At 36.2% G+C, this 25,731-nt stretch overlaps 1 protein-coding gene across 1 annotated transcript in view; it reads right to left on the bottom strand.

The window, feature by feature from the left end:
* Positions 1-9,144: 9,144 nt before the first annotated feature.
* ds (dachsous cadherin-related 1) overlaps positions 9,145-25,731 on the bottom strand; it is a 114,337-nt gene continuing 97,750 nt past the window's right edge. The window contains exons 13-15 of the mRNA XM_085960492.1: positions 20,747-21,085; positions 13,567-13,870; positions 9,145-12,721 (exon numbers count right to left, since the gene is read on the bottom strand). Coding sequence (XP_085816618.1) covers positions 10,042-12,721; positions 13,567-13,870; positions 20,747-21,085 — 3,323 coding nt within the window. The 3' untranslated portion in view covers positions 9,145-10,041. The remainder of the gene's footprint in view (positions 12,722-13,566; positions 13,871-20,746; positions 21,086-25,731) is intronic.

Genomic DNA, 25,731 nt, shown 5'->3' with positions numbered 1-25,731 from the left:
CTGTCATTATGGTGTTTTATTTATTACCTCGACAATTCTGTGCCATTCAGGTAAAAATGTGTATGTCAAAAATGTGTATGTCAAAATTATTTCGTCACCTCAATACTACAACTAGATTACTCTGATTTGGTCATTGTGGCCGTATGAATTTCATTTAATTTTTTATTGACCATTTAAAACTGGTGTTGATAATTTACTTCTCCTTTCACTTATCATCATAAAGTATTTAAAGGTTTAAAGCACGAGTAATGCCTTGTCTAGAGCAACACTCGACAAAGGTGGACGAATGATTTTCAATAAGGCATTTCCGTAGCCGACATATTCTTTTCAATTAACATAAAGTACTTATAGTAGTTTAAGTGTCAAAGTGCAAAATAACCTCAACTGTAAACGAGGGGTAAGTATAGGAAAAGTTTGAAAACCACTCATGTAGACGAAGGTTTAGTTAGCTAATGAACATATCGTCGTTGTTTTGTAAAAAGGGCGAATTAACCAAAATGCTATTTTACAGGAGGATTTTTAACTTTTGAGATTTATTTGTTTATTACCTGTAGATGATTATAAATATCTAACTAGTTTATAATAACGCTTAGAAAGAATACTGTCATTATAATAGGTATTATTATATAATATTTTAAACGGCCTAATATGTCACATTTGATTTTTATTTCATAATTTTAGTCGATTATCGTTTTTAAGTACTTTCCTGTGGAGATACAAATTCGCCGTTTTTACACAACAAAGCTAGTGGGGTACATATTGTATTTTCATTAAAATCTTGATTTCGCCAAAATGGTTGATTCACCCTTTTTACAAAACACCGACGATATGATTCCAAAGAATTTCCCCAAAAAAAAACATGAACATACTTATAAGATTAGGAACACTCAAAATCTACTCTCTCTGTGTCGTCTCTTGGGATTGCAATACCGATATCCATGGCCCCCACATCCTGAAGCGGGCCCCCCTACTTATCACAAAGGTTAAAGGCAGTCTTGACGCTCTACAGTGGCGTTTTCTAAATGGTGTTTGAGGTCAATAAAAATTCATTGTATTTTTAGCGATTTTTAACACATCTAATTATGGAGTTGTCGAGTATCAACACACAATAAACAAAAATTGCATCACACAACCATTCTTATATTTTGAAATGGTAATAACCCCGAAGTAAAATAGCGCTGCAGGCGACTTTTTCTACTATTAGGGCATATTTAAGATGTGTGTTTATCTCAATTATGTGGTCGACCCGCCACGCCGGGCCCCTAGGCTAGAGCCCTGGCAGCCCCCCCCTTATGGGGGCCATGCCGTATCCCAGTATTTTTCGATACTGAAATACCGGTATTACAAATCAGACAATAGTGATATATTCGGTATTGAAAGTGGATATAAAATGTATTAATTAATATAAAAGGTTTAACAGGACAAATTTTTTTGTCAAGTTATTTATGCTTGTGACACGGCCACAAAATACTGGCCTTCAGCCGGCCTTGTTTTATGACACAACTATTTTGGTGAGATCTGAAGTCAATTCCTACACCGAAATGTGAATGTCTACCTCACGACAAAGCTAAAAGAAACATGTAATGAGTCCCATAGTTCGATCTGATTAGCTTACAGCTACTCAGAGTGAACTGTGGATGATTTTTCAGGTTGAACAAATGGTCATTATAAGTAAAATGTTAGTACAAAGGTCTAGAGCAGGGGGGGGCAAACTTTTTAGATGGAGGGCCAAATTCAAAAATTCAAAATGAGCGGCGGGCCGCAAGTAAAATACCATTTTTAGATAAACACTATTTATTATCACGAAAAATAAACACTACAAAAAAATTAATGAGAAGAATGAAACTGTTAAGGTGTTAATTTTGTAGTTGATATTCTCAAAACTGCTTGTAAATGGGCATCGGAGATATTTGATCGTAATTTTTTTTTATTGAGGTTCATGATCGAAAATGTTTGTTCACATATATAGGTTGATTAAAAAATAACGAACATTTTTCTTGCATAAGTTGGTCCAATTTGTCTGAATTAAGGGCATTGTAAACTTTGGAGATTTCTTCACGACGATGCAATTTTCTTAAATCAGCGTCACACTTCAGATCAATAATCTCAAGTTGTAGCTCTGTCGGTACACTATCAATATCTATTGAAAATGGATCGCGTACTATTGCTAAACAAATTTTAATCTATGTCAATATTTTTTTTTTAAATTATAAAAAAATTATTCGTAATCAGAAGTACAGTTAATGATGGCGGGCCGCAAAAAAATACCCGGCGGGCCACATGCGGCCCGCGGGCCGCAGTTTGCCCCCCTCTGGTCTAGAGTATAAGATTAAATAAGTAAGGTGAGTCGGAGTAAGTGTGACGTATTATAATTCAATGAGATGAATTTCAACCTGGTTCATGATGGATAGGTGTATTTTAAACAATTGAAAACTTTAACCATAGGAACTACAAAAGCATTAAGTACAATTAATATATAAGGAACCCACTGTAATATATACGACATTTTAATATTTTTTGGTCACTAGTCAGTTTGTTATACTTACCCCAATATTGGGGTAAGTGTAACTAAATTCATCTTTATTCCAGAAGTAGTTCAAAACCACAACGTATTACATGTATAGAAAGGTAATATTTCATTTAATGGATATTGAGCCTTAAATTAAAACTACAGTAAGTATATAATTTCAACAAAAATGGACTAAAATATTTTTTTTTGAGTAAGTGTATCATACTAATGTATGAAGCGCTAGTGATGTCCCGAAACAAAAACGACGTATTTTTTTTATTAACTAACGTATCCTAGTTGACGGAAATCCGATGCAACTAACGAGTTTACTTTTTGAAGGATTATGGGAAAAACTTGTTATGTCAACATTATATATCCTTTGTGGACAATCTTTTATTTATTTTATATTCCTTCGAATTTGGACAACCCGCATTCAGAGAATCAGTGGGAAAAGCATGTTCCATGTTTAATAATTTTAGCCGTCAGGGTTTAAGTAACCATCATACTTAAATGATAACTTATGAAAGTTTTCAAAAGTTTTGAAAGTTTTTTTAAACTTTTCTTTTAATGAAACCTATAGATACCTAAACCAATTGTGTCCGGGTGTTTCGTTTTTAAACGGTGTGTTAATATTATTTTCTTTAATATACTGTCCAATTAATTCGAGGACTACTTTTTTTGTGAGACATGCTTTTCCAACGTATTCAAATGTTCTGCCAAAGATGTTTCAATCTCTTCGGGTTATATTGTACTTCTGCTAAAACTGTCTTCTCTTCTTTTGTGAACATGAGCAAAAATTTATTGTAGATCGTGGATGGCGTATTTTATCGCAGCTTCATATCCTGTCAATAGATTGTTTTTTTACACATTCATCTGTTTTTTGTAATTTTCCTAGGTCGTAAGCTCCTTTATCTGTCTTTCGTTTATATTTAAATGTGGAAAAATGCACATTAATTATTATCATATGTTAGATAAGTACTTATTTTAAAAACCTATGTATTAAATTGAATCACCCGCACTCTTCCGAGTACCTACTTAGCTAACATAAAACTATAATAATAAAATTATAAACATTTTATTTCAATGACGAACATTTTTTCGATCGATATAAATAATGCGTCGTGTCCCATCACTAGTTAAAATAATGACTATGCGAATTCATAGAAAATATATGGGGGAAGTGTGACACAAAACAAAGGTGTACTTACTCCACGCGTTTACTTTCGTGGGGGAAATGTGTCTACTCGATTAAAGCTTTAAAATGCTTATCAATAAGTAAAACAATAACAACACGTTAAACAGGGTATCAAAACACATATACTCACCAAATTTTACAACCACAATGTGCAGATTTCCGTGATTTAAAAAATAGTTTAGTAACAGCTACCATCTCATTCGTCGACTTCACTAAAACAAAAAATCACTTAACATACAATCAATATGTACCATTAATTATACCTCAAACACCATTTGAAAAACGCTATTTTAGATTATTAAACTATCTTTTAACTTTAGCGATAGGTAGAGGAGCCGCAAAGATCCTGGCCTGTGTATACATTGTTTTACGTGTGGTGCGCCGCGGAATTCTGGTAAGACCTTTGGTGTGCCGTGGGTGAGAAAAGGTTGCGGAGCACTGATATAAGGTATAGTACTTCCGTACATATCAACGATATGCATATTTTTGCATCAATAGACTTTTCTTTTATATTATTATAGTAAGTACTACCGATATTCGAGTTGGAAAATTTTTATCTAGATTTTGTAAAAACTCATATTAATACTTTTGCGACGATCTTGAAAATCGCACCACCTGTAGATATCTAAAGAGCACTTGTTTTCAACTTAGTTAGATGTTCCTAATTTTCCGGAAAAACGGAAAATGAACCGCTTGTCCGCGATTGGTTCGAAGATTTTGCCACTTGTCTGCTGGAAGGGGAATGATACAATCCCATTGGTCCATCGTCCGAGCACTAAAACGTCATGTAAAGTCATGTACGCATATTTTCCTAAACATTAAACTCTCGTAATATATTTCGAGTTAGAAGTAATCATAATCCTCCTCTGCCTATAGTATTTCGTAATTAGATTCATTAATGTTTTAAGAGATAATCAGTAAAATCTAAAGGGGATTACTTGGAAGAGGACTTCGACTTTACACTATTTGCAATTATTACACGCAACGCTTCGATCGTGTTAGTCCTTGCTTTTGATTGGTTTACAATAAACATAGTGTTGCTATTATTAAAAATATAGGTTGACCGAAAACTATCACTGCCATATTTGACATGGCTACAAAGAAGAAGCAAAGAAAATGGAAGAGGATAACCGTAAATGTAATGTTGAATAGAGTGAGATTTCGCGTTTATTCAAAACTTAAATGGCTTACCGACCTGTATTTATGTGTCGAGAAAAATTGGCGCATTCAAATTTAGAGAGATACTACAACTAAAAACTCGTAATTTTGCGCTAAATATTCTGTCGATGATGCAAGGAAGAAAGCATCTGAGGAGAAGAGTCAATAAAAATAAAGTTATGTATTTAATTAGGTACTGAATAAAATCTTTCAACAATGTTAATATTGCAAGTTTTGTGGTTAGTAAAAAGGTTTCCAAGAGAGGAAATCAAGAGTAAATTGAGAAATCGATTTATTGATGAGAACCTGGAATCGTGCTTAAAATTAAATCAACAACATACGAACCTGACTTCCCCAAACTTTACAAGGAGATGCAAGACCATTATTCACATTGAGTTTGTCAGTCATTGTCATGATTCAATTTTATGGATACCTGACTTACAATTTAATTTTTATTAATAAATAAGATCATTATTACGTATGATATTCAGTTTTATTCAGTGTACCTACCTATAATTTAATTAGGACTTAAAACTTTAACCAAAGTTTATGAAGTAAATTACCTACTTACTACCTACGTATATAATTTAAGTTTAAGAAATTTGGCTCTCAAAAAAAATCTCAATCGTTGTACTGTTGATATTTGGCTCTATTGACTAATGAGTTTGCCGACCACTGGGCTAGGGTATTTGACGGGCCCCCTATCCACCGCTTAGATTAAAGGCGGTGTGAAACACTACATTAACGTTTTTAAAATTGTGTTTTAGTTCAAATTGAGGTTACTTATACAGTGAATTATTGACGATTTTCAATACATCTACTTTAATAATGGAGCTATCGAGTATCGACACATAATAATCAGAAAATATATTGGACAATTATATAATTTAAAAGGTTCATAGTCACGAAGTATAATAGCGCCGCAGGCGACTTTTTTTGCTATTAAAGCTAATTTATGATGTGTGTTTATCTCACTTATCTGGTCAACCCGACACGCCGGGCCCCCAGACTAGAGCCCTGTCAACCCTCCCCAGCCATGACCTATCCGGAATTCGGGTGGACACCGATAATTTCATTAGGGAACGGGTTTCTAAAAAAACCTGACATTAGTGTTTCTAAATTTTTGTGTTGGAAATTAAAATCTAAGAAATTTTACTAAAAAGGGTGCTGGAGAATTAAAAATCATTTTTTGCCGTGTTGTTTGTCTAAGCCCAAGGTATAGTTTATTAACTTTCGATTTCAATGTGTAAAATCATTCTGATGATTTTCATATTTTGGGGGGGGTGGGGCAGGGCCCCCTGCCCCCCCCTGGGTGCGCCACTGGTACTGTAACCTTGAATAATAATATAATTGTCCGAGTGACATTGAACTTGAATCCTCAGCTGATTCTGATATTTCATGCAGTGACCGTAAAATTTTAAAATAAATAATAATATATCTACTAAATCCTGACGTCATCCTAATACCAGGTGGTGTCTACAAACTATTATAGTAGAGTGCTGCTATAGAGTGTTCCTAGACATCATTAAGAACTCTTACTTTGACCTACCCCTCACTGAGCTAGCCGAGGGCAGCAGTTCTCAACCTGGTTTGAACAGTGCCGGTTAAGAATTATAGCGCCCTTGCACTGGTCTGTGTTGTCACTTGTCTGGTTTATTTCCATTGACCTTCGGTGACCAGTAAGCTAAGAGTCCTTGTTTTCCGTGTGTGGTGCGATTCAGACCATAGAACATATCGTGGAGTCTGCAGAAATTTCAGCCGTACACCAAGTCGAATCGGATGATATTGCGTGGATTGATGCCTCACCGGTTACATTGTAATTTGTATGTGACAAGTTCTGTGATTTTGTACTTTTATCTTTATCTTTTTTTACCTTATACTCATACTGTATCTTTTGTTTATATTTTTACATAATGTATTGTGATATTGGATCCAAAGTACTTTGTGTGTTTCTTTTTTCATGTTCATCTGTTTATGTTATAGGAATTATTATGTAACTGGATAATTCCCAGCAGAATACCTACCTCTATTGTTGATTCTTCCATGTTTCATGGTCTTCCAGACCATATGATAAAATATAGAAATATGTCTTTTCAATATTACAATGTTTAAAAAGATAATGAAATTGTAAGTACTGAATTAAAACAATAATAGTATTACATTGTAGTTTAATGAGCCCAATGTGAATGTTGGATTTATGTACCTAAAATATTGTTTTTTGTGAACATTTGAGACCATTGGTTTCAAAGTTGGTTACGTCCATTTAAAAAAATCATTAATATTATCCTTCAAGTAGGTACTTTTCCCATCTTATTATGTATATTCATAAACTATCTCCGTCCAGCTCAGTTTGTTAGCAAAATAGTATTAACCCGGAAGTTGATTTTAAAGTTAGTTATTTTCATTAGCAGCTATTTTTCATATTTTTTAATTTTAAGCCTAGTGAGTGGACTTTGACTCATTTTATTTCACTATTTGCTTTCTCTAACTATTTACTAACGTATAAAAAGAACATTATTACATTTGCAGTTTTATATGTTCTTGGTGGGTTTTAGGGACGTTCATATATGACATCACACGATTTTAGCTATTTTTAATCCCCCCCCCATCATCACAAAATGAATGACATTTTTTTCTTTTTTCTAATATAATATATCCTTAAATCCCCGATCGACGATAAACATAATATTGTTTACTTTGTGACGTCACATTTTTTCTGACCCCTCATCCCTTTGTCAGAAAATCATCACATTATATCAAATCCCCCCTCTAGAGCAGCGGTCCCCAACCAGTGGTCCGTGAGAGAATTTTGGTCGTCCGCAGAGTAATTTGAATATACTTTCAATTTTTGTATTTATTAAAAAGTTTCAGTACATTCTTATAATATTTTTTTGCAATTTCAGCCTTATTACGTCGTCAGTCCATATTCAATGTGTTAAAGAAGAAATTAAAGGAAGAACTCCTATGTTTGCTATCCTTGCCGGGTAGAACAACGGGCTCTGAAATCTTCAATGCAAATAATGGTTATTTCCTGGAACACAGTATAGAATAGAAGAAATGTGTGGGGATAAGCACAGACGGTGCCGCAAGCATGACTGGACATCGTTCAGGAGTTGTTGCAAAAGTTAAAAACGTTGGACACCCGTATATCTTGTTTACTCATTGCATTATACGTCGTGAGCAACTTGCTGCGAAAAAAATTTCTCCAGAAATGCACGGAGTACCTACGCTCTCATGTAATTAAAATTGTAATCAAAATTCGCCACAAAACGCTCAATTCTCGAATTTTTGAAGCACTTTGTGAAGAAATGGGCCTTCAGCATACTCATCTTCTTCTTCACGCCGAGGTGAGATGGCTGTCGAGAGGCAAAGTACTCACCCGATTGTTTGACTTACGCCAAGAAGTCAAGCTATTCTTTCAGCTGAAAATTAACTCGAAGTTCCAAGATCTCTTGTCTGTCGACGAGTAGCTGGCGAAGATTGCATACCTGGCAGACATTTTTTCTGTTAAACGCGTCCATGCAAGGACTGCACACGGACGTGTTCACGCGAGGCAAAATTGATGCATTTCAAAGGAAGATATTGCTGTGGCAAACGCGGTTGGTTGAGAAGATCTGCAAAGTTCGCTAATTTTGATGATTGTGTGAAACAGGAAGATGTCAACCGACAGGTAATGACTCTTGTTCGACAGCACTTGTCGTGCACAGTCGCTCACTGACTCTTTCTTCACGGAAATACGTGGATAATAGATCCGTTTGCGACGAAAATCGATAATTGTAATTTGGACATAAAAGAAAAAGAAAGCCTAATTGATCTATCATCCGACGATGCTCTCAAAAGTAAATTCCACTCGTTAAGTATATATATCAAGATCTCATTATTGGCTTTTTGTTGAGTGTTGAGTGAAAAGGCCTTAAAAATTTTGATTCCATTTACAACTACATAATATTTGTGTGGAAAAAATACGTGGAGTGGTAGTGAGTGGTCCGCGGGATTCAAGATTTTGAGTTTAGTGGTCCGCGAGTCCAAAAGGTTGGGGACCGCTGCTCTAGAGAGTGACATCATAATATATGGCCCCATAGCAATTATCTCAAAATGGCGGAGGTAACTGACTTTGAAACCCCAATTTACTTACCCTTTCAATTTTAAAAGTTGTATGCACATTGTAGGCACATAATCAAATGAAATATAATATTGTTCATATAACATACTCGTAAATAGTGTGAAAAGGTTTCAAATAAAAATGAGTATTTTTTTTATTAATTTATTTATTTTTCTATTTCTATCTGTAAAATTCTACAGAAGAAATAAGTTTGTACAATAAAGTAGTTTATTTTTGATTGTCTGATGTCAACCTTATGGCAAATGGTAAAAAACTACTAAACAGATTTGTAAAATATAAGTTTTATCATTTTATCATCGATCCCAAAATATCTGTAATATACTCATATAATGGCATCGTCGATAACAATTATATTTATTCAATTTTGAAATATCAAAAGCACCTATTATTTTTTAAATGTGAAGAAAAGAAACATGTATTTTTGAATAGGGAAAAAGCCCAACAAAATATGGAAACGATTCGAGCTTACAAAATATTTAAATAAATATAACACAATTCGTATACAATGTATTGAAATCGTGTGTATTACAAAATCATCAGTCTAAGAATTGAAAGAGTGAAACAGTTTTAACAATCAATTATTTCTTGCTTATTGAATTGTATGGATACAGAGAATATGTGCAAAAATAATTGTGGGTTTTGATAGTAAAAATATAATTTAAGTACTTCTGTTGAAACGCATCTTAGAAATATATTATTTTACAAATTTCATTTACACAATAATATAAAAAGTCACAATCACGGTCATATTAAAAATCGATACACTTTACAAAACATGGCAGTCTTTCGAGTCAAGTCTATAAACTAATCGACTACAATTATACGTATCCTACGCTAGGAATAGACAATATGTACATTCACAGATCACTTTATTCATTAATATTCACAAGGTCCGTCCATTAACTAACTAGAGGAATGTTCGCCGCGTTTCGGCGCTCGCCGCCGTCCATTCGATAATACTACATCGGCAAAATATCTATTTACAATTTTAAATAAGGGACAGTCCGGCGCCGTCGCCAATTGGTTAATTTGTTACTAGTTTAAGAGTGTCGGGGGCTATATCCGCAGGGCCGCGTCCTGCAGCGCGTGGTGAGGTTTGTGGCCGCGGGCATGGTGCAGGCCGGGCGGGACCAGCGGGGATATGGAAGGCGACCGCGTGGCCAGCGGTGACAGCGACGGGGAGAAGGAGGGCGACATCGCCGCGGAAGTCGAAAAACCTCCCGGGGTAGTGTCGTGGCTGATGGGCGACCGCGGCAGAAGCAGGGCGCCAGATCGGCTTGACAGAGCCGGAGCCGGGATACTTCTGGGAGCCACGCTGGTCAGGAGGGGCGGCGGCGCTCCCTTGGCGCCTGGCGCATGGGGAGCTTTGCCTTTCGCACTCGACGTGCCACTGTTTCCACTTTGCACTGAAGCCGTATCGTCTTTTAATCTGGCTATTTCTGAGAACACGTGAGCCAAGGGCTGATACTGAGGCCCCCAGTCTAGTAAATAGTCCCAATTGTAACTACCGGTGAGTTCCTCTTCGGAGTGCACTATCGAACTGAGGCTGCCGTTCATGGACGGGCCCTGAGTGGGGGCGACACCGGGGTCTCCGGCGGGTACCCCGAATGCCCCGAGGACCATCGCACGTTCCACTGCGGCACCCACCTCCCCTGTGCTGCTCCCGCGATCGCTTCCCGCCACGTCGTTCAACTTAGCATATATTAGATTTGTTATGTCACTTTCGTGGGCGGCGTCTTCGTCGAACATTCTCATCGGATCCAGAGGCACCCCTGGATGATGCAGCATGGCGTCTTTAGCACTTCCCACTCCGACGCTTTCCGAACGTCGTCGAGAGGAAGCAGAAGCACCTCCGGTGGTCGCGGCGTCAACGATTCCCAGTCGCGCCAGATATTCTTGAGTATTATGAACCGACACATCGGAGAGGTTGTCGTCATCCGGGTCGTCAGTCTGTCGGTGTATTCCCGAGTCTCTTTGGAGGGGTCCCTCGTTAATCATCCGGATCTCTTCATCCTCACCGTCTTCGCCGTCCTCTGCCGACCCTCTCCCGCTCGAACCAGACTGTTCGGAACCGGATAACTCGGATGTGGTCGCAGCACCTGAGTTGGAACTGGCGGTGTGGGGGCCATAAGGAGGAATCTCGTCATATTTAGGAGGGGCGAACTGCCCCCCGGCACCAGAGACCGTTCCACCTCCTCTTATTGGAATCGTATCGAAAGCGCTGGGATCAACATAGCTATTTGAGCTTCCAACCGTGTCCGAGCTTAATCCTGGCTTATTGACCTTCTTTTGTCGTCTATTTCGCATGTGAAGGAATAAGAAAATAGCTCCAAAAGAAGCTACAACCAAGATCAATGCTATCAGCAAACCTAGAGCCCAATCCGCCAGTCCGCCTGCTGTCGCCGCCACTGCCGTTTTATTTGAACTTCCGGATACCAAATTTGTGTTTGGATCCGCCAGAGGATCGAGTGATATTTCAACGACAGTCATGTTTGTCAGTGAACCCTGTCTTCCAGAACTCGCAGTGACCACCAAACTGATATCTCTTCCTGATTCTAACGTGGCAGCCGCATTATCTAATTTCTTTTTAATGATCACCGCTCCGGTAGTTCTATTCATTTTAAAGTAAGGATGCTGAGTGGTGAGTTGATATACCACTCTTCCATCGGCACCTTTATCTCTGTCCGTTGCGGTGACATGCCCTACGATATATCCAACGAGAAGGGCTCCAGATTTAGGGGTGGCTAATGTAAATCGGTACGTTCTTTCTGTAAATTGCGGGTGAAATTCATCTCGGCTTTCGATTTCTATTCGAACCCTCACGCTGGCTGTCTTTCCTCCTGCATCACTGGCTTTCAGCGTGAATGCATAGCGGTTTCTTAATTCGTAATCGAAAATTGCATTCGTGTTCACTTGGCCTGTGAGGGGATCGATTCTGAATAGTTTCCAAGATTCATCACTGTTATAACCACCAGAAGCCGATGAAACTATCGAATAGTTGAGAGTACCAAATACACCCTTGTCAAGATCTGTAGCTCTAGCGGTAAACACTGCAGTACCGACTGGTTCATTTTCTCCCACAAATTCAAAATACTCTGACACTGGAAACCTGGGAACATTGTCATTTTCATCAGTAAGAGTTATTTGCAAGTTATTCAATGTGCAGAGCGGTGGAATGCCGTTATCGCATGCTCTTAGCACTAGAAAATATTCACTGACACCATTGTCGTACTCCAATGAATTATTTACACTGACAACACCAGACATTTTATCTATTTTGAATAGCCCTTCATCGTTTCCAGAAGTGATGTCATATGAAATATCAGAGTTGGAGGTTCCTGACACATCTGCGTCGGTTGCTATAACTTTCATAACTGAGTTTCCAACCGGAGTCCCTTCACTGATGGTATATTCGTAGTCTCCATTACTGAAAACAGGAGCATTGTCGTTGCTGTCCTCGACATTGATGTGAACGGAAATTGAAGATCCACTCTCATCACTTCCGAGGGACCGTCCTCTTTCTACAGCACTGATGCGAAGTAAGTAAGAATCTTGTAGTTCTCTGTCTAACGATTTTACGAGTACCAATGCTCCGTCTGGATTAGCGATTTCAAAGATTCCTTCGTCATTCCCGCTCACGATTGAGAAGTCTACTTCGTTCTTGTCAAAGTCTGTCTGTATCGTGCCGATTCGTAAGAAAGTTTTTCCTTTAGGAGTATTTTCAGGAAGACTGATTCTGAAAGCAAAGAAAATTCTTGTTTAGAAAAATATTCATCTAATTTAATCTATCATCCTAAGACTTCCTTTATGTTATGGTACGTATGCGATCTTATGTCAAGTATTGATGTATGAGAAGTCTCTCATACAATAGAATATCTTTCTCCAATCACAAAGTGAATGTTTTTACAAAACATTCTAACTCAAGTTATTTTGCCCTTTTAAAAATAATACTGACTTATCGCATTGTTGAGAAGATGTTGATTTTCTATAGTTTACAATTCTAGTTACTTACTAAAAATAACAAATCGATGCTCTAATGTCTGACCTATATGACAAAAATGACTTTTGAATGACTGCGAAATTTCCATATCTGTAGTTATTTTAACAAAAATGGTACAGCCATTTTAGTACATACCCGTATCTGAACATTGCAGGAATAAACCTGTTAAATAGCTCGTATCTTGCCTCTAAGCTGTCAAGCGTGTTGCATGACGTGTGTTGAATTCAGCTTCAAAATGTCACTTTCGAAGTCAGATACGGGATATTAAATATTTAGTTTTTTTAGCTTACTGCACAATTTGTAAAAAGTCACTTACGGGATATTAACATTAGGCCATCGAAATATGTATTAGGTACAATTTAAAAACCATTGTATAGCTGTAATAGATGTTGACAATGTCCTTCTATTTGTGACGTTAAATTAATTACAACCCTCTTCGTCACAAATCAACAGATTATAATTTATCACACTCTCTCCAGACGTGACATTTTATATTGACGATGCCTTTATCTTCTAATAATATAGCAGGCAGTAATAGTTGACAGACCTGTGCAGTGGTAGTGGTTATAAGAAATAGTTACCTGTAGTCATCTTTGGTGAAATGTGGTCCAGCGTTGCCAGGGGCAGCGACTCGTAACCTGAGTGCAGCCACGGCCTTCCTCTGAGGTTTACCAGCGTCACTGGCCACGACGGCCAGCCTCAAGTCAGCAGGGGCAGCAAGGGCGCTTCGGTTGGCAAGGACGGCACCCGTGGCGGCTACCACGCGCACACCACGCACTCCAAGCGAGCTCTCGGCGAGGGTGTACGTCACATGCGCATTTTCTTCACTGTCCGCATCGGTCGCGTTGACTCGGAGAATCTCAATTTCGGCACCACTGTCGCTCTCTGCAAAGATATAAAAAAGAGATATTAATAATGATAGATTATAGATGGTGTATTCTAGTTGTAGGTAACAGTTTATTTATTTGGAAGGAGATATAACACAAGTTAGTGGCAGCATAGTAAAATTCATGTACCAATACTATGTTATGATCTAATCCACGACGTTATCAGTTGTATATGACATTTATGGACGATGTGTGCAACTATCACACACTTCCTAGGTATGAATAGGTGCCATTACACAAACATCGATTTCAGCTTCTGGGCAATCTTTAATTAAACCCTAACCTGGCTCTTTTGAGGGTACTGCTACAAATACATGAAATAATAATCCCACTGTTCAATCTCAAATTAACAATGAAATTAATAACTACCGTCTTAACCGAAGATAGTGGCAAAACAATTGTCTCTCAAACTGTGGGTGCAGGTTTAAATTCCACGTTTGACAAAAATCAGCATGGACACAATGGGTTGGGTTGGGTTCAGCAGGAGTGATATGCTATAACACAAATGACGCAATCGATACGTCAGACTTTAAAGCTGCCTCAAAACTGTTCAAACTAGTCATAGGTATTATGGTACAAAAATGAACCACTAATATTATCATGTGACGTCACTGTCACATTCAATAATCATTGGATAGGGAAGATATACCTTGTTATTTTTAATAAATAATTTGAATTTATGATTTTTATTTTATTTTTATCGTGGAGGGTTCAAAATCAGTCAATGGTTCAGGCCTCCGAGTCAAATATTGATTGAAAGACAAATACATAACATGAATTCACAGTGCGTTAACCCTCTGCTAGAAGATGGGAAAAAATCTTAAAATATAATTTACATGTTTGTCGTTTATTAATATTTATAAGATTTATACAGGTAGGTAGTTATCAATTATTATTAAACTGACCCTTTCAATGCCCCTTCCTCCCACCGGTGCTGTTAATAGACAATATCTATATATAGCCCACTGGAGTATAGGATCAAGTAATCCTTGCATAAAAATATTATTTACGACTGTTTATTTGAAGTTTTAAAAGATTTCATAGCAACCCCTATAATATTCTCATTATTGACTATGACAACATCGGCAGTGATGTTCTTTTAAGATTGTTTGAATTTAAAAATACCGCGTTAAATTACAAAAAAAAAACAGTGATAATAGATTTAATATTATTCAAATTCAAAATGAGATTACTGTCTACACAAAAAAAAAACAACTGTGGAGTGAAATTGCCAGGCGTGTAACTGACCTCTCGTTTTTTGTATTATTGTTATTATTTCACACGCGAAGTGTGTACATATTATGAATGTCAAACTGTGTATAATATCTATGCATTAGTGTGTACTTTTATATTATTATTATCGTTTTATTTCACGCGGATGTGTGCATGCATCCGAGACTGTTGAATGTGTGCGTGTCGATTCGCGCGCGAATTCGCAACGTCAGGGAAAGTCAAGCGATCTGTTGTTGTTATGCAACCGGGCGGCAGCATGAGCAGTGAGCACACTGTCGTCGCGCCGCGGGCTGTATTCTTCGTTCCCCCCATCTGACACCGACGACCGCGTGCGCATTGTTACGTCATACAATTTTTGACAGCTAATTTAATTGCACACTGGAAATTAATTATATTATTTCAATAACTTCTCAGGCTTGAAAGTACCTAAATACATGCATCTCTTAATTTAAGATATGAATGCAACCAAGACAATATCAATCTATACTATCAGTGGGGTTAGGCACGTTACCTATGCGTAGCATATGGGCGGTACAAAAAGGCGGCAAATGAAGGAACGAATACAAATATTACAACTTTTGAGAGCAGTGGCGGTTTTTCATGAAGCAAATGATGCTATGGTATCATCCATAAAAATCCTGACATATTATAATGTCGGTTTATCATACGGACAATTATTGTTTCTACAAGGATGTCTCCAAACATGACAACACCATAAACCTCCTCGTACCTAATATCAACAGTGATTGAGAGTAGGTTTCGTGGAAATGCTTTTACACTCAGTAGATGGCGTGTACCTATGTCAATTTAAGGAGTTTTTGTGTATTTGTCTATTTAAGATATCCGAAAATAAATAATAAAATAGGTACCTAAGTAAGATGTCTAACGAATTTGCAGATAATTTGATATTAAAGGGGGCGGCATTCTAAGTCTACTTAAGGGCGGAACTTTTCTTAGGGATGTCACTGTATAGTATAGAACCACGAACCAGTAATGAGCTGGAACTCTCGATTAACTGTAAGTTAATAATGTAATCGGATGTAAAGTTTGAACCAAAACTCTGTGGCTACGGTCCCGTAGCTCTATATTTCCAAAAAAGTAATTTATCAAATATATTGACGAACTCATAAGGGGCGGGATAAGGGGAAATCGATAATTTTCAACAATCGAGTCAAACATTTTTTTTTGTTAATCAGCAGCGTAGGTACACCTATCTAGCGTACTTAGATGTCTCAATGAAAGTGTGCCATTACCTAAATCTTAGTCTGCAAACGATTACACTTTTTTCAAAGCTATTGGGGCGCTGTTTGGTCACATAACTGAATATTGTATTTTTTTTTTTTGCCGAATTTGCCTTATTGCCGAAAAAATGAATTTTCATATAGGTATGTTCACTCACAGTGAAAGAAGTCAAGATTCTGTGGAGTTTCGTCTTTCTTCAATCGGTAATAAAAAACAATTTTGCGTGGGAATATTATGTAGTTATCCAAGTTTTTTGACATGCATTCATGTATTCTAGATATACCTACCTATATTATAATACAATCAGAATTCTGACAAGAACCAAGAAAAATCAACCGTTCAGTCGATATTGATAGCAGTGATAATCGTGAGTTAATCGTGAATAAAATCATTAACTTATACCTATTCATTAATATAATTAACATTTATTGATAAAATCTGGATTGTTCAAGATAATGGGAACTTTAAAAAAACAATTTGAAGTGTTTATATGAGGTGCAATTGCACAAAAATAAAACTGAATTGAATACATCCGGAACTGCATAAAACGTTATTTCTGACGTATTATTTTTATATGTAGTAAATTATTGGAATGAAGTTAAGAAGTTGAAAACAGTTATTTTATGTTCACTATGACATTTTAAAACTAATTTTTGACAGCAACATTGACTTGTGCAGATTTTGAACACCCCAGAATTTTTCAGTGATATACCTACCGGTCATTGAATATATACCTATAAATTAGAGCCGGAAATGGAATCTATAGAACTTATTTGAATTTACGTAGGTACCTACCTACATAAAAACCAGGAAGGAGAATTTTTTAATCGGTGAGTTAGTTAAACTTTATTTTCTCATATCATATAAGATAAAGATCTAATTATGTGTGTTAATGTGTTGGCTTATAACGTTTATAATGTAAATGTAAATAAATATATATGAGGGAAAATTTTGATATCTCATATTAATTAGAAACACGGCGACATCATGTGTGATTTTGGATATTACGGGATCAAGCTATGTGCTACTGTTACGTATAATTCAATTTGTTTATTATAATAGTATTATGTTGGTGGATAAGAATCACATCCAGAAATACGTCAATGCTTTTAAAACATTTATATTGAGTGTGTTCTAAATAATATATTCTTAAAAAGGGAATATATTCGGTAAAGACCATAAAGAAATTAGAAATGCAATTATTACGATTCTCATCGGAAGTGAAAGAGAAACATAACCATTCGAAACAGTCGCCGGAGAAAATACGCCTAAAAAGGAGAAGATGCGAACCATAAAAAAGGCACAAAATAAAAAAAAGGAAGGAGAAAAAAAATAAGAAAAAAACAAACATTTCAACACGCGAAAAGAACAAACAAAATTGGACGATTTTATAATTTGGACGAAGGGGTTTTATAAAACTGGTTTTTAGTAGACATGTCGTCCGCGCGTTCTCCAAACTCGAGTTGACACCGTGAAGATAAAGAGACTGATTCGGCGGCCGGAGCGAGCGGGTGAAAGTGGGGGGAGTGCGGTGCGCGGACTCACAGCATCTTTACTTCTCCTAACTTGTTTCAGGCATTCTAGTCCAGAGCTTGAAAATTATTAATGAAGAATTGACTGACAGTTATGTATAAATTTAATTCAAACACCAGTTTTTATAGTTGCTTATTAAACTAATGTTTTTATTCGCCAAAAGGTATAGGTATACTGTTACGGCAGTGCAGTCTCACATTGAATACCTACAATATTTTGTAAATTAGTGATTTTATAGAAACCTGTAAGATTTTTAGGTCAATATAATAAAATGTACACGCTTCTTGTTATTAGTGAATTTATAACTTACTATTGCTTCCATACTCAGGAAAAGGTCATTGGACGAAAGTGTCGCCATTAAAAATGACATAAGTAACAGAATTTTACGTTTTAATTATTTTAACTAGATGTTTAGGTTAAATTATCAAAATATAATATGGGTAGGTAATTTCTAGATTCGTTAGTTATAGCAATAAAACTATATATATTTTATCTAGAGAATGAGCACCTCCTTTCCGCTAGACTACCACATAAGCGCGAAGTTCAGCAGTTTTGACAGAAACCATGACGTAGTTAGAGCGACGCTGAGTGAGAGAAAACGATGCAACAACCTCCACGTGAGAGTAGTCGGAAATAATTTCGGTGACAATAATTAAATTTACCCTATGTAATTCGTACGCATTCAAGGTTGAGTGATTACACTATAGTAATAAATTCAATTCTTAATGATAAATAATTTCGATTTAATCTACATATGCGATTGGCGAGTAGGTTCGCGCCATTTTCAGATAAAAAAATCTATACTTATTATGACTGTCTTTAATAACAAGAGTAATAACAAACTTTCCGCCAGAGTAACGCAGCCTATTAATAGGCATGCACATGGGGTGCTAGATGTATCTAATTAACTTGTTAATCAAAATTGCTTCGGACATCGATGAATTCTACTTCCATTTAGGTTGACGTTACTTTACATTCCTACTATAGTGTATATTTACCTCAATTGGTTTGGGTACTTCTCTTTACTTTTTTATGACACGGTTTTTTTAAATATTTTAAATATGCATTCATTATTCATGCCAATTTGAATGTCTTGTTCTTGTAATTTGTAATGTTTAAATTAATTAATTAAAATACGCCAATATTTTTTTGGGCGAGATAAATTATTTGCTAATAAAATAATATATATATATTTATTTATTAATAACAATGTTCTTGCTTTTTCGTACAAAGTGGTTGTTAGTAATAATTTTGAACAATCACAAACACTCAGGCTTTGAGAAAAACACATAAATATTGTGTCCTCACCAGGAATCAAACCCAGAACTCTCGGTTGGAAGGCCAGCGCTTTACGCACTGCACCACGAGAGCCGCCATATAATAATATTTATAATTAACTATTTCTTTTATTCAACGAATAATTCACAAGATTTAAGAATGTACCATTCTAATTATTGAACATACATCATTTTTAAAAACACTTATGAGAAAATATATATTATAACCGATAGAAAAAATCTTTTTGAAAAAAGAAAGACACCCCACCCCGGCAGGGAATCGAACCCTGCATCTCCTAGGTTTACGTCCCGTCCGTGCATTACCTCTATACTACAAGGTGACATAATAATTGCGACATATTTTAACTATTGGCCTTTTTAATACCTACTCATCAGCGCTCTTCTAAATCAATTAAAAAGGCCAATAGTACTTTTTTCAAAAAGATATTTTCTATTGGTATAATATATATTTTCCAGAAGTGTTTTTCAAAGTTATGTATGTTTAATAATAATATTGTATTAAAATAAGAAATAAACGCATGTATGTAAATATAATAAATATAAGATCCCCTAATGTACGTTTAACGTCAATGCAAAATAAATGATACGATTTTCCTTATTACTATTAATTTTCAATCAAATTGACATGGACCAATAAAATTGCAGGGTCGCACAGCATTGCGCGAGCCAAGCTTCCATAAGCAAATTGGCGCGTTGTATTCTGTGGGCCGGTCAAATTGAATTTCGGCGCGCCATCGCGGCAAGGTGGGACCGGTCCTCCGCTGGGCGAGGTCTGGTCCGCGAGAGGCGCGGAAAGCGACCAGATTGGAGATACGAAGCACTCTCGGAATTTCAAGAGGAGGAAGCTCTCGTCTCCTTGGAAAATTGCACTCGATTTTGGGGGTGGCGTATCTGGGAGCACGCCTGTCATTAGGCCCGCGAGTAATTTTATTTTCTGACCTCGGATGGCCCAAAAAAACGGATTGATCGAAACGATAATTAACTAGATCTCATAATCAGATAACCGGTCTCTATTAAGCCGGCTGACATGTTTTGGATACTTGCACATACCCTAATAATAATAATTGAAATCAAAGATCTTAACAAGTCGATATAAGGCGAGTCATAAATTAATATTGGTAACGATATTATAAAATTCATTGACTCCATGCCCATGAAAAATAGTACAATTCTTTGAAAATATAAATTAATACCAGTGGTGGCTTATGCCAGTGGCGAAGGGTGACCTTTGAAAAGAGGTAGACTGTGGAGATCTGAGAAAAAAAGCACACTTGTCAGGTATACTTACGAGAAATAAAAAGATTATACGATATTATTACGACGGAATAGGCACACATTTAATGACAATAACACACTAATTCAATGAAAAAAACTCACTGACGTCATAAAATAGAGCGATGAGTTTAAATTACGTATTTTTCAAAACATGTAGGGATACACATCATAAATCATTAAATTAAAATTTCTTTTTATTTTTAAAAACAATCTAGGTACCTAAGTATATTTAAGTTCCCCAGGTTTCATTTTAGTATTATTTCACCCTTCTGTTTGAAGTATAAAAGTCTCACCTGGTATTACAGCGCTGTACGCGGGTTGATCGAAGACTGGAGAGTTATCATTGTCGTCCGTGACTCGCAGCACCAGCGTCGCCCGCGCCGTGTGCGCCGTGTCAGTCGCTTCGACGCTCAGGGAGTACTCTCTCCGGGTCTCGTGATCGAGGGGGCGCCGCAGAACCACCCTGCCGCTGAACCGGTCCACCGTGAAGGTCTCGCCGACGCCGGGGTAGCCGGAGTCGTCGTCGGAGTCCATTGATATTGCGTCCACTTCGGCTAGGCTGTAGGTCAGAGCGGGGTTGGTGTCTACGTCGTTTGCTGATACGGTCGTTACCACGGTGCCCACAGGTGTTCCTAAAATAAATAATAAAAAATAATGTTATTTTATAAAAAAATAAATACAAGCAATCAACGTAAGAAACCTTGCAGTTTCCACTAAGTACGAGGAGAAAAGTCAGCGTAGGTATTGATTTAAATATAGATAACTACTTAGGAATATGATATCGTTTAGTAAAAACTGGTAAAAAGGACCCGTCCTGCACCCACTTGGGTTAACCAGGTGTATCACGTATGTGTATGAAGCATTGTCAATTAGCCAAGACTGAGGTTGACACGCACTCAGGTGTGCTCTGATTAAGTTTACGATCTAGCTCAACCAAGGAATACAAGAATAAGAGAAGTGGGTTATCTTTTGGGTGTGACTTAAAGACGATACAATTCTCGGGAGAAATATAGGATAAACTTAAATACGTGTAAAAAATAAGTAAGTAGGTATGTTATTTTCAATATTTTTGTCTGTATCATAATATGCAGTCAATATTGGTAATATTTGAGGACATTTTGGAGGCTTAGTATTTATATATATATGATTAAAATGGTATATGTTTATCCAAGTATCTACTGTTTAAAATATCGTCAGAAATGGCTTATGTACCCACATACATAATAGTGTGACTTTCATTAATCGAAGTGGTGTTTACGCAGTAAGAGTTTTGGTTCATGTTGGTTTAAGGGAAGCCAGCGGCAAACACATTTTTGAAAATAGCCGATATACTGGATTATTATTGTTAGGTTAGGTTAGGTTTTCATTCTCGTATTCATGAATTTTGCCAAAATCGGCTATGAAAATTAGCAAACCAATATTAATTTAAAAAATGAACGATTGTTAGAAATCTCTAGTCATGTCGAAAAGAATGTTATATTGTGTTTGTTACATTCTAGAAAACTTGACGCGAAATAATGATCTTAATTTTTCGTTATTGCGTAGGTACCTACCAAGTTATATTTCCGCTTGAATGAATTATGTATGAATGAATATTCAAGACATTTTTTTTATGCCTGATGTGTCTACATAATCTGTTGACATCTCTTCTCCGTAAGTAAGCCTGACGTTGACATCTGAAAGGTGGTATCTAACGAGTATTACGCGGCATTTCTGATATCTTGTACAATAATAATTGATCCGATAACCGTTACGTAAAGCCAAATATATGCTCGATTCGGTGTGGCGGGATTGCTTGTTTTTACCGTATTAAGCCGAAAATTGGGCTGTTTTCGTCGAATCGGCGGTATTTCGTATTCGGGCGGATGCTCGAGGTGGCGTTGTCTCGGCACAGAGGCATCCGCCCCCTTTCGGCGCCCCCGCCCGCCCCCGCCAGCCCAAAGACACATCACGTCGCCCTTCTTGTTCACTTCGACAGTCTCTGACTTGTACCACTATTTCAACACGTTCGATACCGAGCTAACGGAAGTCGCAAATGGACAATAAATACAGGCATAACCACAAAAAATAATTGACCGACTGGCGGGCAATCATTAGAACCATAGGCGGTCACACGCTTCCTATCATAGGCCACATTACACCGACGGACTCGATTCCAGCTTCTGGGCAACCTTTCATCAAAACCAAGACTGGTGCCAGTGGTGCCATTGAGTGTACTGCTACAAATGTTCCAATCTAACATTATTAACTACTGTCTTAACCGAGGATAGTGGCGGAATACGTGTCTCTGAAAATGTGGGTGCAGGTTCAAATTCCGTGTATGGCAAACATCAGCACGGACGCAATGGATTGGGTGCAGCGCCGATTTTCTTTGACGCAGATGACACAATTTATTCATCAGAAGATTTCAAAGAGGGCCTCCAAGCAGTTCAAATCAGTCATAAAATTTAGTATTATATTCTACCAAAATCATACCCAAGTATAGCGAAATTTCTGTATCTGACATCAAAGGAGCTGATATCATAACCACTCAAACAGATATGTAATTATACGCAATAAAAAAATAAGTACTAATATAATTGGGTGTTCTCATTGTCACTTTCAATCTTTCAATAGTTAATTGTATATGGAAGGGATAAAGGTAGGCATTGTTATTTTTTTTACGAAGTTCGTTTGTAGTTAGAATTTATGGTTTATATATAAAAAAAGAAAATTGTCATTTGTTTTTTTGTAATTAACCATTGCGATATTGAAACGTCAAAAGAGAGAGCATTTTTCATTTTACGAACCTCGTTTATTGTGACATGATTGCAATGAGAAGGTAATAAGAAAGCAGGTATCCTAAAGTTATCTATTTTATTATTATGAATCAAATAAAATTGTCATTGTATTAAAAATGAATAAATTGAAATATGAAGAATTTTCATATAATTATGCTATTTGAAATCTGGAAATGCTAGAAAGAAAATCGATGCATGGAAGTGTGGCATTGACGGAGAATACTGAGAATTCCATAAACGCAATACACACAAGTGTATATATATTGGAAAAACTTGTAATTAAATAATAATGTATTTCATCTACATTCTACATGAATGAGACACTTTCTTCAATCCTATCCCATAATGCTAGAACATTATTAAAACAGCGAACGGAATAACATTGGTTGAAATATCCAAATCAGTGCAAAGGAAAATTGTTGGAAAGTTCTTTTAATTTTAGTGTTTGAAATTCTCTATAAATAAACCGATGGAAAGAAAAGCATCCAAAAACTATTTTGTCAGATTAAGTTATGAAAAGAAATACGTGTAGATAGTAATGACCTGTTGACGATCGTTTTTGCTTAGACCTTCACGTTTATAGATTAGTAAATCATGATAGACTTGTATATTTGACTTAAAGCTACGTTTCTGGTCTTTGGGTTGATTTTAATTGTGTTGAGTCTTGCGGTGTAACATGACCAATAGCAAACCCGGCGATTACCTACAGAGTCTTTCATAATAGAGATAAAATTGCTATAATAATCCCCGCCCAGTTGATGAGTGTATGGCTTCTATAGACAGACAGGAATGCTTCTCTATTTTTTTACAAGTAGTCACTATAAAATAATGTACGTACAGAGATTAATGCTTATCTAGTCAAAAGCGAAGATAGTATAAGTATAAGAGAGACTTCAATATGAAATGCCAACTTGTCTACGGATAGTGCAGGCAAGATTATAAAATACTTTTAGCTCTCGTTCAATAAATCTTAAAGCGTACAACAACTTTTAAATGAATTACTATCAGGACATCAGCTATTAGTGAATAAATTTATACATGATTTCCCTTATTTTAAAAATATGAAAAGTGATAAATGTTATCAAACTTAGGGTAGGTTTGTATCAAAATATTAGCACTTATTGTAACAATTACACGAAGTTTGATACTATTTATCACTTTATTGTTCGATAAGTATAGAATAGACCCACTGATACTTTTACATTATCAATTTACTGAGTAATAAACATTGATAAGAAATTAGACACCAGAGTTCTCAAATCTGGTATACCCCGTTAGATTCTGAAATTCACTGTGAAAATACTGAAATTCTCAAATAAGTCTTTAATGTTTTTCATAAAAAAGTAGATTTTTGTCAACTTAAGAAATATACATTGAAGAAAGTACAGTTTCTAAACGAATTCAAGTTATTAAATTAAAAAATAAATGGCAACTTTCATCATCTTTATCTTATTCTTTATCACGGATTATGCTATCTACCTGCATTTTTATATACCTACCTAATTAGAAAACTTCGCCCCAACTCCAAATAATAATAAAAACTCTAAATGTGAAAGTTATTTCTGGTATTAGGTATATATTGATCATATTATGGCATGTGAATCTAAGAATTAATGGTAGAGCTCATATAATTGATTTACTATTTATACTTATATAGGATAGGCCTTTAGCTAAATTCACATGGATTTGATACATACACATTTGATGATAGTTCGTAAAGCATTCCGAGCCATTCATTGGTTGACATATTGGAATTAAGCGGTATGCAGCCAATCGGGTATCTCCTGATTAGGGCGGCGTGGTTTTGGAAGTCGGGCTTACCTTGAACGAAAGATTTAAGTCTATCTTTTCTTCCTAACATTCGCAATGTCGCCATATACATAAAGTATACGGTGGCGTAAAGATGTCGCCATTAAATTAACCCATTTGTGATTTGTGACAGTTTTGAGAAACACATGTGGCATCTGATAAACTATTCAAGTGAGTAATCACTAATCACACACATGATTTGAGGAAATATAGTACCTACCTATTGTATTTTGTTTATTAGTATGCAAAATAAAATTAACCTGAATTTTGATTGAAAATCAAACGAAATATTTGGGTCTAGGATTTGGAAAACCCATCCATGGACGTACGAAAACATATCTTAAGAACTGTCTAGGTATTATTTAGAGACGTGCCTCATGTAAAACAATAGAAAAAGATTGTCTAAAGTCAATCTATAAAGTTGGTACCTCCTAATCCTTTAAGTTTTTACCACTTGAGATGGAAATGTCTTGCGTACGTAGAATTATTATTTCTACAATTAATTATTGATTAATAAAGTAATCCAAATGAGCAACATGTCTTCTAAAACCTTTCAATAAATCTTATACATGATTTGCAAACAGTTCCCCATTATTATAAGTAACCACCATAATATGATAATTTAATAAATATCTATTTTTAAGTGCATAATGTTGATGATAGTTCAACTATTTTGTTTGTTTTGTTAT

Source organism: Rhyacophila brunnea, unplaced genomic scaffold, assembly GCF_057557595.1.
Source record: "Rhyacophila brunnea isolate RB1 unplaced genomic scaffold, BYU_Rbru_1.0 scaffold_11, whole genome shotgun sequence".
Taxonomy (NCBI): Eukaryota; Metazoa; Arthropoda; class Insecta; order Trichoptera; family Rhyacophilidae; genus Rhyacophila; species Rhyacophila brunnea.
The sequence above is the reverse complement of the archived record's forward strand: the minus strand, read 5'-3'. Positions and strand labels throughout refer to the sequence as shown.